The sequence below is a fragment of the Oncorhynchus tshawytscha genome, linkage group LG16 (genome assembly GCF_018296145.1).
Source record: "Oncorhynchus tshawytscha isolate Ot180627B linkage group LG16, Otsh_v2.0, whole genome shotgun sequence".
Classification (NCBI taxonomy): domain Eukaryota; kingdom Metazoa; phylum Chordata; class Actinopteri; order Salmoniformes; family Salmonidae; genus Oncorhynchus; species Oncorhynchus tshawytscha.
Window position 1 is genome coordinate 54,094,827 of NC_056444.1, and position 13,373 is coordinate 54,108,199.

The window sequence follows — 13,373 nt, forward strand, 5'->3', positions numbered from 1 at the left end:
CATTCTTGATCCCCCGGTGTCCAACTCCCTTAGCCTGACTTGTATTCATTGGGTTGTGGTTGTGCTCAAGAGAGGTCTGGAGCACCTAGCCAACCACTGGAGCCACAAAGGGACAGCTAAGGTGCCACATGCGGCTCCGGAACCACAAGTTACAGACCCCTGACATAGCCCATTACTTTCCAGCACTTAAGCAGGAAATACAGGACCCCCAGTACACAGCAGCAGCAAGCTGCCAAAGACTATAGCCGCATGCCAGAACTTAGAAGTTGCTGATGCTTGACAGATCTTACAACGCCTGGATAGGTATTTTAAGGATCAGCTAACCACATCAAATGTTACAGCAATTTGTCAGCCGATGGCGTGGCACGCAACCGTTGGTTATTGTGTTGCCTCGCCTTAGCTGTGGAACACGCCCTATAGCTGCTCCAGACACTGACCTTGGCTTTAACCATATCCTACATTGGAGAGAGATAACTTCAATTCCAGACTGAGCCCCTTAAGCAGGCCAAACTGCTAAATCTACCACCTTCCGCAGAGCACAGTCACAGCGCATCTGTGTGTTAGGGACACATAGCTCCTTATTGACATTATTTTTTATCTTCTTACAATGCTTCTGGTAAATTCATTCACATATGACAAAGTTGTTTAAAAGTTGCTGAATGTTGGATTTGAATGTGATTTCTTCTGTCATTTTTGCAAGCTGTTTTTCTCTGAACTGACTTAAAAAGATTGCGCCACAGGAGACTGCACATTGTATTATCAGATGTGGAGCCTTGTGTGAGCTCAATGACGTAATGTGACATTGACATGGAACTATCTTCGGGGACTCTGTCAAAGCATGAATATGCCTCGGGGGCCCAGTCTAAAACACGGAATCGAATCCCTACCTGCATTCATGCAAAATATTTGTGATTTATGGCATGGATATAACGTAGAAACGTACAGAAGTTCACTCGTAATCTCCAGTGGACAGTGTAGCCTACTCCTGTGACCCAAATTACGTCAAGGCGTTGGTCTCGCCAGCGCGTGGACCATTAGGTCATATAAAAATATGCCAAATTCCTCTAAAATCATTACAAAGTCGTATACATCAGGATTTATGGTAAAGTCTGTTGTTGTAGGCTGACGCCTGGTGGACTCCAAGCCTTAGGGCCTAATATGTGGGTCAATGTTGATGAGCAAGGCTCCAGACTGTGTGTGTGTGTGTGTGTGTGTGTGTGTGTGTGTGAGATGTTGAAGATGGCAGTGGGTGCTCACCAGAGTCCTGGCTGGACTTGGACTCGGAGAGGCTGACGGCGGAAGCGTCTCGTGACTGGTCAATCATGCCAATGTTCACCTTGTGCTTGTAGGGGTCCAGGGCTCCCAGCAAGCCCAGCACACGGATAGCCTGGCAGACAAAGCAACAGAATTAAATGGAACATATCGTGAATGTCAATAGACAGAACATGCGACAAGAACAGTGAAACGTGAGGTGGGGGAGAAAAGTTGACACAGCACTTACAACAGGGCTTGAGGATTTGGAAAAGCCAACCTCATAAAGCGTAACTCCATATAATTCTTAACAAGAAGTGCAATTCTGAGTTGTGATTCGAGGTGTCACCAGTTTAATCATTGCAACAATAAAACTGAGGGGAAAAGCCCAAATGGATAATGAATGGTACCTCTCTTCTGATCCCCTGGTTCTGCTCTGTCTTGAGAAAGTTGAGCAGCACCTCCAGAAGAGAGGGGTACTTGCGGTAGGGCTCCACCACGTATCCAGTGCTAGCAACCTGCTGGCCCAAAGTCCACAGCGCCACCTGGTGGAAAATAAGGTGTTACTTACAACAAAGTCATCTAATCACAAAAAAATTGGATCCCAAATAGTCCCGTAACATGTATAAAAACATGGATCGTATGGAAAATAGAAAAATTTCCTTTTAAAAAATCAGGAAAATGTAATATTAACATGACCAGATATGCTTGGGGGAAAGGCTTGCAATTGAAGATATCGTGAGAATAAAAAAGAAACTATGTGTCACAATTGTTGAACAAGCCTGTCACCTCCCAAAGTTGTACCTAGAAAATCGTGCATATGTACCTGTCTCTTGGCCAATGAGGAGGAGTCCTGGAGCATGTCCATGATGATGGGGAAGAGCTCGTCCATCCACTTCCTCATCTCCAGCCCGCTCACCTAGGGGGCCGTGTGACAACAACCAATTAGAACTCGCCTCTCTGGTGCAAAGAGGCCTACTGTTAGATCTCCTAGCCATCTTTGTATGTCTAATCTTTAGTAACCCTGCATTTCACTTCACCTAACAGATTCACAAATTACTGTATTCAGTCTCGTATTTCAGTTTTGATCCACTCAGCCTGTAATATTAAAAATTCACAAAAACATTGCATATTCCGTTCGTAATACATTTTATACACAGTACTCTTGGATGTTTACAACTGTTGTAGCCTGGTCATGGGTTGTGTTCAGTAGGGAGAAAACATTTTGAAACGGGGAAGCACCGTCTGAACCAATGATGTATATAAACCCTGGATTGCTGTCGCTATGTATTGGCCATTGAGAGGCTTTGAAGCTACCGGTCAGCCATATTGGTACTCCCCAGTAGGAGCAGTCCTCCATAGGAATGAATAGAACTCTACAGTATTTCAATTAAATGTTTCAAAGGACAAAATTACATGTATTTAATATTTTTGTTGTTGTAGTGAGAACAGTAAGATTAGTATGTACTCTCTAAAAGAAAATATGTGCATGTTTAGCTCACATAATATACACCTAACAAAAATATAAACGCAACATGAAAAGTTTTGGTCCCATGTTTCATCAGCCGGAATAAAAGATCCCAGAACCTTATTTCGCTCAAATTTTGAGTACAAATGGGTTTACATCCCTGTGAGCATTTCTCCTTTGCCAAGATCATCCATCCACCTGACAGGTGTGACATATCAAGAAGCTGACTAAACAGCATGTTCATTACATAGGTGCACCTTATGCCGGGGGACAATAAAAGGCCAACTCTAAAAAGGTGCAGTTTTGTCACACAACACAATGCCACAGATGTCTCAAGTTGAGGGAGCGTGTAATTGGCATGTTGACTGTAGGAATGTCCACCAGAGATGTTGCCAGAGAATGTAATGTTAATTTCTCTACCATAAGCCGGCGCCATTATCATTTTGGAGAATTTGGCAGTACGTTAAACTGGCCTCACAGCCGCAGACCACGGCTGTGTGTGGGTGAGTGGTTTGCCGATTTAACGTTGTGAACAGAGTGCCCCATGATGGTGGGGGGGTTGTTATGGGCAGGTATAAGCTATGGACAATGAACACAATTGCATTTTATCATCAATGGCAATTTGAATGCACAAAAATACCGTGATGAGATGTTGAGGCCCATTTTCTTTAAGGTATCTGTGACCAACAGATGCATATCTGTATTCCTAGTCATGTGAAATCCATAGAGTATAGCCTAATGAATTTATTTCAACTGAATGATTTCCTTATATGAACTGTAACTCAATAAAATCAATTGAAATTGTTGCATGTTGCATTTATATTTTTGTTCAGTATAATTTAAAAGCATGCATTAAGGTGACTGTAATATAATAAACATGTGAAAAAACAATGTAGACATTAATAAACACATTTATATAGCTTCCAAAATATTGTTTTACAATGGAGGAGTACCAAGATGGCTGCGCAGTGGCTTCAATAGTGCCCCCTTGTCAGTAACCCAGGGTTTACATACATAATTGATCTGAATTTGTCCAATAAGACACACTTTCTTTTCTGTTTCAATACATTTTGCAATGGTGTGACCCTACTGAACACGACCCTGACATATTGAGTTTACACAATCCTGTTCAGTCTTTTTCCTCAGACTGTCTCTTTGGGGGAACCTGATGGTCTCTACCTGTCCTGGCACTGCCTCAGCACAAACTGTCATCAACCCTACTCTGGCATCTCCTGCACTCCCTCTGCGCTGCAGGGCCAGCCTGCCCCTAACAACTCTCACTTCCTCAACCTTCTGGGGAGTCCAGCAGTTCACCTGAGCAGAGAGAGTGAGCAGGCACAGTGAACACTACTGAAATGAATGGGAAATACATGGTTGATTCCCACGGGAGAAAGTTAAGTTGGCCACCATCGGCAGACACGGGTACATAGTGCAGACACAAAGGCATACAGGGCACATAGAATAGAACAGAGTAGAATACACTAAATATTGAAAATCTATACACTGAACGTCACAAGCATTCACTGTCAGGGTTAAAAAGGACTCCTTACCTGAGCCAACTCTCCAATAGTGGCCAGGACACTGATGACCACTCCAGGGTTGGGGTCTGGGTCTTTAAGCTTCAGGATCAGGGCCTAAAACAGAGAAAATGAGCTTAGAGCCAACAGTCAATTGAATAATTTGAATTATTTCAACATTTTTAATACTAATAAATGGTTAATTTAAAAGTATGTTCATTTGAATGAGGAAAACGTTCTTTAGATGTTACAGGGTGGCTAACGGTAGTACCTATTGGATGGAATCTAAATATACTGCATCTTACTTTCAGTGAGCAAAACACTCAAAATATGTTACATAGTTGTCACAAATATGTTGTAACATGTTACAAAGATGTTACTGGGTAGTTAACATATGGGGCAGCACCAATGATGGTAGGTACCTTTAGGATGGGCTCCATGTATGGGCGTATGAGGCGGGGGGCATTGGAAACCAGGTGACCCAGCATGCGGGCACTCTGCTCCTTGTTCCTGCCCACGCCACTGTGCTCCAGCTCAGTCAGAATCTAGAACCAGCAGAAACACACACCATAGTTTAGCAGCCATTCTGATGAAAGTGATAGATGGGATTAACTTGAATTAATAAAACATCCCATTTAAAAACAAGAAGTCATTTAAAAAAGGTAGGAAAAAAACCCCACCATAGTTCAGCATACCTCAACATAGTCAGACATTTGTAATTCAAGCTACATTGTGAAACATTAACTTGGCTACCATTTGTTGCTGTGTTATTGAAAGGGAAGGTCCACCACTTACACTAACTCAGAAATCATTAGCATCTTGGTTAAAATTTGAAGGGATAGTTCAGTATTTTGGCAATGTGTCCCTTTTCTACTTCCCCAGAGTCAGGTGAACTTGTGGATGCCATGTTTATGTCTGTGTCCAGTATGAAGGAAGTTAGAGGTAGTTTCATGAGCCAATCATAACTAGCATTAGCACAATGACTGGAAGTCCATGGGTATCTACTAACATTGTAGCAGATACCCATAGACTTCCAGTCATTGCCAAGCATCCCCCTTCAATAACAACCTCTGTGGGTTTTTCTGAAGTGCCTTTTGTTTTCTTTCAATACATCTGGCACAGAAATAGACAAAATAACCTACAGGTAAAATAAGTAATTTCTGTTTACCGTTTCTGTAAATTACATTCTGTTCTCATTCAACTTATCTGGTAAATGGGTAAAATTACTCAAATAAGACAAGTCTACTGCTCGTGTTACCTGGATGAGCATCTTGCGCAGGAAGGGCATGACGAAGGCGGGGTTCATGCTGCTGAGGCGTCCGATGGTGCAGATGGCCAGTTCCCTGATCTCAAACACCTCATCGTTCAGCGCCACGAACAGAGCTTGCAGGTTCTCCGCCTGCGCCAGGTGGGCGTCGAAGCGCTCGTCCAGAGAGGCCAGCACACAGTAGCGGATATCTGGGTCTGAGACGGAGGAGGTCAGTAGGTAGGTAGGGAGCGAGAGAGAGGGTGAGACTCATGCTGTTTTCCTTTCTCTGTATCATATCTCCTTTCAAGCTGTCTAAATAAAGTGACAAAATACTAAACGGGATGGGGAAAAAAATAGCAAACCCAGGAGTGCCTAGGCATTCTGGCTATTTGACCTTATCATCATCACCACCACGGCTCTTACAACCAACCTGGATCTGTGATGCCAACTACCAGCAGTTTGCTGAGCACGTCGGCCACCACCTGCACGGCCGTCTGGCTGACCACATGGCCATGGCCGCTGATCAGGTGGATGGAGGGCGTCAGTAGGCGGGAGCAGGTGCGTGCCGCCTCCATGCGGATCTCCTTGTGCTCGCTGTTGAGGAAATGGTCGGCGCAGTGGCGCACAAACTGGGTCAGCGAGTGGCCTGTGGACAGCAAGGAGAGGTGAGAAAGTCAGGGTCTAATTCATGAGGCACCAAATGGAAGAAAGCAGATTGGGAAACGGAGGGAGGTCACTAATGCACAGCAGCTGTCACTGATGACGTTGTTTGCGAACGTGGCATTGTAGCTAGCTGCAGCCTCCTCACCTACACATTTTAATTGCAGAAGGGGAAACGATGGCTTGATAGCTAATTCAGCTGCATATGCTGTTCCAACTAGCCATGTAAGCTAACTTTGCTAGCTAGCCTAGCGAGCTAACTTACAGCGACAAGTTGACCACAGGCAGTACTTGTACTCAGGAGGGAGACGTTCAGTGTCGCTGCTCACTTGGCCCAATGACATCAAAAGGGAAAATGTTATGTTTAAAACCTCCGGTTAAACTCACTAATTATTGGACAATTCGATCCTGAACATAGGTTCCCTTGTGGAGCCACTTCAAGCCAGTGCTAGATTAACATTGAGAGAGAATAGCTTCAATCCAATCATTTTAACATTCAACATGCATTTTTCTCAGTTGTTGCCGTAAAGCGTCTCACCTTCAAACTCAAAGCTGCCCAGTGTCCTGAGTGCCAGGGTGATGCTGCCCACGTCGCTGGCCTCGGGGATGTTGGTGAGGCTGGGCGATGCCAGCTGTTGCGCTAGGCCCTTGGGCATGCCCGGGTGGCGTAAGGGCTTGTGCATGAGCACCAGGGAGAGCATCTTCAGAAGGCCGTCCTGGATGTCTTTCTTTAGCTGGGGGATCTGCCGACTCAGGTCGTACAGCACCGCCGTCAGGGCCGGGCTACAGGAGAAGACAATGGTGGATTGTTATGGAGTCATTTCGTCAAACCAGGAAGTGCACGCGCATAGGCAGACACACATCCAAGGCATACACAAAAAGGGGCCTCAATACCAAACATCCACATCTGCCTGGCATCTGTCGGGCAGCGACACTTATTTGGGATACGGAGGCCAGTCCTGCCTACACAAAGCATGGGGAACAATGGATAGGAATGAGAGGTGTTGTCATGAACCCTACCTGAGTCCCACGGCCAGCATGGGCTCCAGCAGCTCCTTGATGTCTTGCTGGATGCTAGGGCCCATGGCTCTGGACAACATACTGATACAGGTGAACACTGTGGCATCCACCTGCATGGTCTTCTGTCTCCTACACACACACACACACGTTAGAAAAATTAAGTTCAAGACATATAATATATTGATCTGTATTATCTTTACAGGGTGAATTTCAAACTTTAACCCTTTTTAAAGTATGACTCAACTAAACTATAACACTGATTTCAGGGGGACATTTCAGCGCTTTGAGTATGAACATCACTTCAGAAACAAAGTCACTTGTATAAAGTAAATGTAATTTACTTGTGAGCGAAGTCCTTGGGGGGCAGCGCAGCCTTGATGATCTCCAGAATCTTGGTGAGGTACGGCTGGATCTCAGCGCGTACCGCCACCACCAGCAGCCCCAGGGCTTGGAAGGCCGCCGTGCGCTCCTTCTCCTTCTTCAGACAGCCAAGCAGGTAGCCCATGGTGTCAGCCAGGTACTGGTCTGGGAGGGGGCAAACTTCAACTGGTCAAAGTCGAGAAAAGTTAGAATTGAGAGAAATTACAGATATCCACACACAGCACTTGAGATCGTCAAAATAATTATCAAATGGTATAAAACCAGTGAATGGTATAATATCTATTTTTTAAAGTACAAACACAATTTTCTTTCAAAGTATTAAAGTCTATTTTTAACTTGAGTGGCCACCTATATGTTTTCTAAATTAGGAAACATGACTTAATAACAGAATTCATCCTTGCAACTCAACATTTTTCATACTGGTAAATTGATTCATTTCAACTTTGTTAGCCTGACTAATCTAGCTTGAAAATCAAGTGCTTGAAAAAAGATTGGATCCATATCTAGTAGGGATATTGCATGTGAGACTCCTTTCTGACCTGTAAAAGTGTGTGGCTGGAAAGCGGCGAGGCGCGGCAGAAGGTTGAGAATGGTCATCTGGATCAGAGGGTTCTTACTGGTCCTGTACTTCAGCACCCAGCGGCACACCTGGAGAAGAGACACACACAGCAGCTGTCGTTACATCCGACACAACTCAAAACTTAGGCTGCGGTCACACAGGCAGCCCAATTCTGATTTTTTTGCCACCTTTTGACCTATCAGATCAGATATTTTGCCCATAATTGGGCTTCCTGTGTAAACGCAGCATCGGGTATATGAAAGTACGCGCTACACCAGTGTTTATTTTTTGTATCAACATCTGGCAAGCTATGGTTCTCCACCACTTACAGAACATTGAAACAAACACTTGAACACTGACTAAATAAATGTCAGAGTCCGACAACTATCTGAGGGAACAGTCAGCAACATCCAAGCGGCTAGTTCCCCTTACAGACCTCAGGTTGAGAACCACTATGCTTCACACCTTTATTTCAGGACTCAACCCTCAAAGTGGGTTTTCAACCCTCCACTTGCAAGTACAACAAACTAATGGCACCTGGTCAAAGCACTCCTCCATGAGCTCGCGGCAGTAGCGGCTCTCCACCAGGGAGCTCTTGGCGGGCACCGGCGTGGCCCCGAAGCTGAGGAAGCCCTGGGGTGTGCTGTAGCCCAGGAGACCCAGCAGGGCATTGGACTGCTGTGGCTGCACCGACTGAAAGCTGGTGAAGGGGGTGATGTGACGCGGCTTGGTGCCGAAGCCCATCAGCTCCTTGCAGTACTTGTCGTGGACCAGCTGCTGCTGGGTGATCTCCTCCATCTCCTCCCGCATGCGCTGCCAGGGAAGAAGACGTTGAGATTCAGTCTGAAAGCAATACATAGGACCTATGCTTCCCCTAGGTAGTGTTTGTTCAGAGTTTGCCAATCTGAATAAACTGGATAGGTATTAGCAACATGGCAGAAGCTCTATTGAGCCCGATGGAGTGAAGCCATCACCATATTACTTACACCCATCCACTTCTGTGACCAAAGGGTTAGGGTCTATGAGTTGCACATTCTTTTGGCCATGGGAAGCACTGGACAAAGTTGTGGTCCTCTGTGACCTGTAGTGGTGGTGCTTTATGGTTCAGGGAGGGGCTGACCTCTCCTTCCATGCTGCTGATGCGGACCAGCTCGTTGAGGATGAGGAGGGCGCCATGGACCCTATCGTCACGGTTCATACCCTTCTCTTTGGATAAGGTCTCATCGAAGCCTTTCTCAGCCTCGTCAAAGGTTTGCTGTGGTGAAGGACACACATAAAACAAATAGTGAGTGCTTTCATTGCAACTGGTTGAAATATGTTAAAATTATGGCTCATGATCAATCAAATGTTGATTGTGAGTGACGTACTTTGTACCACCATGGTTTTAGAAAATGTTAAACAAATTAGATATTGATTGTGAGGGACCTACTTTGTACCACTGTGGTTTCTGCATCTCCTTGGTCTCTCGTTGGGTAGTGAGGATGAGGCAGGCCCTGAGAGCGGCCACGGCCCCTTCACGGATGGCCTGCTTCTGGTCCCACACCGCATAGAAGATGTTGTCGAAAAAGGGCTGGACTTGCTGGAAGAAAAAGGTGGGTGCGCTGACGGCCAACTCCCTTAGGACAAGAACCTGTAAAGTAAGAATATAAAAGGGGACATTTTCTAACTCATAGTCCTCATCTTGTGCTGGTTTACAATTAAAAGCTTTTTAACCGAAAGCAACAACAAAAAACTGTACTAACAGTGTTATTACTACCCCTTTCACCATCAGAGATGGTATTATTAGGGATAGTGAAAAGTGTAGTTTAGCTAGAAACCACTAAGTCAGCTCCTATTCATTTTACCTTTATTTAACCAGGCAAGTCAGTTAAGAACAAATTCTTATTTTCAATGACGGCCTGGGAACAGTGGGTTAACTGCCTGTTCAGGGGCAGAACGACAGATTTTGTACCTTGTCAGCTCGGGGATTTGAACTTGCAACCTTTCGGTTACTAGTCCAATGCTCTAACCACTAGGCTACCCTGCCGCTCCTAAAGCAGAGCAGGGCTGTGGGCTTGTCCCGATAAGTGCTTTAGCCCACATTGGCAGAAAATGCAACCACCTGCAGTTTTATCCTATAGTGGTTGACAAAACAAACAGCAGGCTAGCTGTGTGTGTCACACTAACCGCAGCATGGCGCCTGCCCTCGTTCCTGTCGGCGCCCAGCCACTCCAGTGCCCTCTTCACCTCAAACTCCACATACTCTGCGGTGAAGGTGTCCCCTGCCATGGACAGGTGGCCCATGGCCTTGGAGGCCATCTCCATGACCACCGAGTCACTGGAGGGCAGCAGGTTGCGGAGGTAGTTGGCGAAGCGGCTGATTCGGGTGGCATTGCCTCCTTCTACTCCAATCAGACTCACTGGAGCAAATAAACGAGTCAGTGACATGGATTGTGTCAGCTTCACTTGTGTGTAGACAGGAGTAGTAATGTAAACACCCAACAAATTGAACAAAACTTTGAGTGTCTTAGACCTTGCAATTAATTTGTGACAAGTTGTGTCATCATTGAGGCAAATCATCTGACTTACCTATAGCAAGAATCCCTCCTTTTTTCTCATTCACATCAGAGCTGGAAACCAGCTCAAAAATGTGATGATTCAATTCATCGTAGAAAGTAGTGGCTTCATCTTGGCTCAACTTAGGACAGAATGCAGGTACAGATCACAATCAGATTAAACCCCACTCACTGCATGTAACTCATAACTGGTCATAGCTCATGACAATGTTGTACGAAACATAAAACATTCCAGAGTGTGTAGTCAAATAAGGATAGTTGGTAAAAGTGTTGCATTATAATGCAAGTGTTGCAGCTACAGTACAGACTGGAGCTAGCTAGTCGTACCTCTCTGAGCTCTGTCGTCACATAGTGCTGGAGATCTTTCGCAGATTTTGCCCTTGTGTCTTCATTTCGACTCTTCAGGCCACTGACAAATTGTTGCAGCACCGTGGCTGTGCCAGACATGATAACCATTGGGGAGCCAGACCTGTAGATAGCAGAATAATTTAGCAAGCTAGCTAGCTAGATACACAAACAGATGTCGTCTATATAACCCACCATGCAGCTTGCAATTGTCAGTTTACGGTCTAACTTGCCGATTAAAATCAATTCCACGATGTACAATCGCCGCTCAACCTCATCGTAAATCGCATAGTTTAGTTTAGTTGGCTACTGTCTAGATAACTAGGCCAGAGCTAGACATCTACCGCGCTAACTAAAGCATGTCAAGTTGGTTCCATTTGCCAGGTTTCATATGGGTAGCTAGCTACACAGCTACTACTAAAGTTAACTAGCTAATGTTACCTACCGTTAGCTCAAAATGCAAACGCTATTTGGCTAGGTAATTTATTGAAAATATTTGCAACATACCAAACTGCTAAGTATTTGAATTAAATTGACAATTCAATAGCTTTGCAAGCTGGACAAACGTCGTTAGCTAGCAAGTTAGATACTGTACAGTTGCTAGCTAGCTGCTAAAAAAGGCATGCTAAGCTAACGCGCCGGGTTGAAGTGGAAGGACAGCACGAATGAGAGCACAACAAACCTTACACATAGCTATCTTACTTACGCTTTTATTTTGGTGTTTTGGCTATGTATAGCACAAGCAAAACAAATAATTGCTTACCTAGCTAGCTTGCTGGCTAACTGCTGGCTAGTTTTCCGTCAACAGAGGGTCTGTTTTGGATAGACAAGTGTAGAATTTTTCGCCACCATCAACTTGCGAGGCCTTTGCGCAGAAATGTGTTTGGGTGCGTTCCAGCCCGAGGCAAATCGATTGACTACTGTAAGATAAATTGTAGGTCTACCCACATAAATATATGTATGTATTAGGGCAGAGCCCCACCTGTTTAGCAAAAAATAAATATATGTAGTGTGGAGATCAGGGGGTTAGACGTTAACACAGATCAGACAAGTGTGATACCTCTGTTTCAAGGTTGTTTATTTAAAACAAAGGAAAAGAAACAGGTTTCCTCCAGGAGACCTCTTCTGGGAATGCGGTCTCCTCTGGGGTGGACCACCGAGCCCCTCAGTTCTAGAAGATCATGAGGACGTCTATCTGGTAGCAACCTCTCCTTACCTCCAACCCTCCCGTGTGCTGCCCTCCTGTCAGCTTTATGGGCCCATACGGCCAGTGAGCAATCAGCCCCTTGATTACTCACCAGCCAAAATCAGCCCCAATTAGTCATGGCTGGATGACCCATCGAGACCTGTCACGTCCAGCAGAGGGAGCCACCGCCGCGTGATGTAGACTCAATCTGTCACAAGGCCTCGAGGAGTCCCCCCTGGCATTCCCTGTGAACCAGGCTTGCCTGAGCACGTCCAGCATGCCTGGAGGCGCATCAGGTGCTCTTCCCAACCTTGGCTGTGGATGATGATGTCATCCAAATAGACTGTTGCTTACTGTTGGTGGGGTCAGAGGACTCGGTCCATCAGGCGCTGGAACTTGGGCGCGGCTCCATGGAGACCGAACAGGAGGACCCGGTATTGGTGGTATAAGCTGTCGAGAATGCCGTCTTCTCCCAAGAGGAGGCTACCAAGGGTACCTGCCAATATCCTTTGGTCAGGTCCAGGGTGCTGATGTACCGGGCCTTTCCCAACCGGTCGATGAGCTCGTCCACCCTCGGCATAGGGTAGGCGTCGAACAAACTGATGACGTTCACCCCCCGGAATTATTGCAGAAACGCAGACTACCTTCCGGTTTGGGCAACAACATGATGGGGCTGCACCGTGCACTGTGGGACTCCTCGATGACTCCCATCCTCAGCATAGCCTCCACCTCCTGCTTCACAGCCTCATCGAAAACTCGCCGGTGTTTCAGATCGATGAGCTCCCAGAGTGCTTATTTCTGGGCCGGTCCGAGGCCCTCATTGCTCGGGACAACCACTGGTCCCATCAAAGTCTCAGGTTTGACCACAACATGGCCAAGGCTGTCCTCACATGCCCCCTCTTCAATAGGTTCACATGGTAAATCTTTTGGGGTTTCCGTCTCCTCGGCTGCCGTCCTCGGGTCTCAGCCTCTCTGTCACCTCGTATGGCCCATGCCATGTTGCCAGAAACTTACTTTTTGCGGTTGTAATTAAAACCAGCACCTTGTCACCCACATGGAACTCTCGGTGCTAGGTACCACAATTGTAGACCTTGGCTGGGCCTTCTCCGTATGTTCCCTTACCACTGGCCATATGGCTGTCATCCACTCCCTCATCGTCTCTACGTGTTCCACCACGCTGTT

General features: G+C 46.0%; 1 protein-coding gene across 2 annotated transcripts in view; it reads right to left on the reverse strand.

Moving 5' to 3' along the window:
* Window positions 1–11,909, reverse strand: part of mtor (mechanistic target of rapamycin kinase) — a 132,689-nt gene extending 120,780 nt beyond the window's left edge. Inside the window, exons 1-18 of one of the 2 annotated variants that reach the window (XM_042299362.1) lie at window positions 11,769–11,909; window positions 10,988–11,129; window positions 10,674–10,782; window positions 10,272–10,504; window positions 9,535–9,735; window positions 9,226–9,360; window positions 8,643–8,918; window positions 8,086–8,194; window positions 7,507–7,690; window positions 7,166–7,294; window positions 6,684–6,928; window positions 5,916–6,131; window positions 5,495–5,700; window positions 4,659–4,781; window positions 4,270–4,353; window positions 2,078–2,170; window positions 1,662–1,796; window positions 1,258–1,387 (exon numbers count right to left, since the gene is read on the reverse strand). In XM_042299362.1, the coding sequence (XP_042155296.1) occupies window positions 1,258–1,387; window positions 1,662–1,796; window positions 2,078–2,170; window positions 4,270–4,353; window positions 4,659–4,781; window positions 5,495–5,700; window positions 5,916–6,131; window positions 6,684–6,928; window positions 7,166–7,294; window positions 7,507–7,690; window positions 8,086–8,194; window positions 8,643–8,918; window positions 9,226–9,360; window positions 9,535–9,735; window positions 10,272–10,504; window positions 10,674–10,782; window positions 10,988–11,116 (2,737 nt within the window). In that variant the 5' untranslated portion in view covers window positions 11,117–11,129; window positions 11,769–11,909. Of the gene's footprint in view, window positions 1–1,257; window positions 1,388–1,661; window positions 1,797–2,077; window positions 2,171–4,269; window positions 4,354–4,658; window positions 4,782–5,494; window positions 5,701–5,915; window positions 6,132–6,683; window positions 6,929–7,165; window positions 7,295–7,506; window positions 7,712–8,085; window positions 8,195–8,642; window positions 8,919–9,225; window positions 9,361–9,534; window positions 9,736–10,271; window positions 10,505–10,673; window positions 10,783–10,987; window positions 11,130–11,768 lie in introns of both variants that reach the window. The other variant, XM_042299361.1, reaches the window with a different exon arrangement.
* Window positions 11,910–13,373: the final 1,464 nt, after the last annotated feature.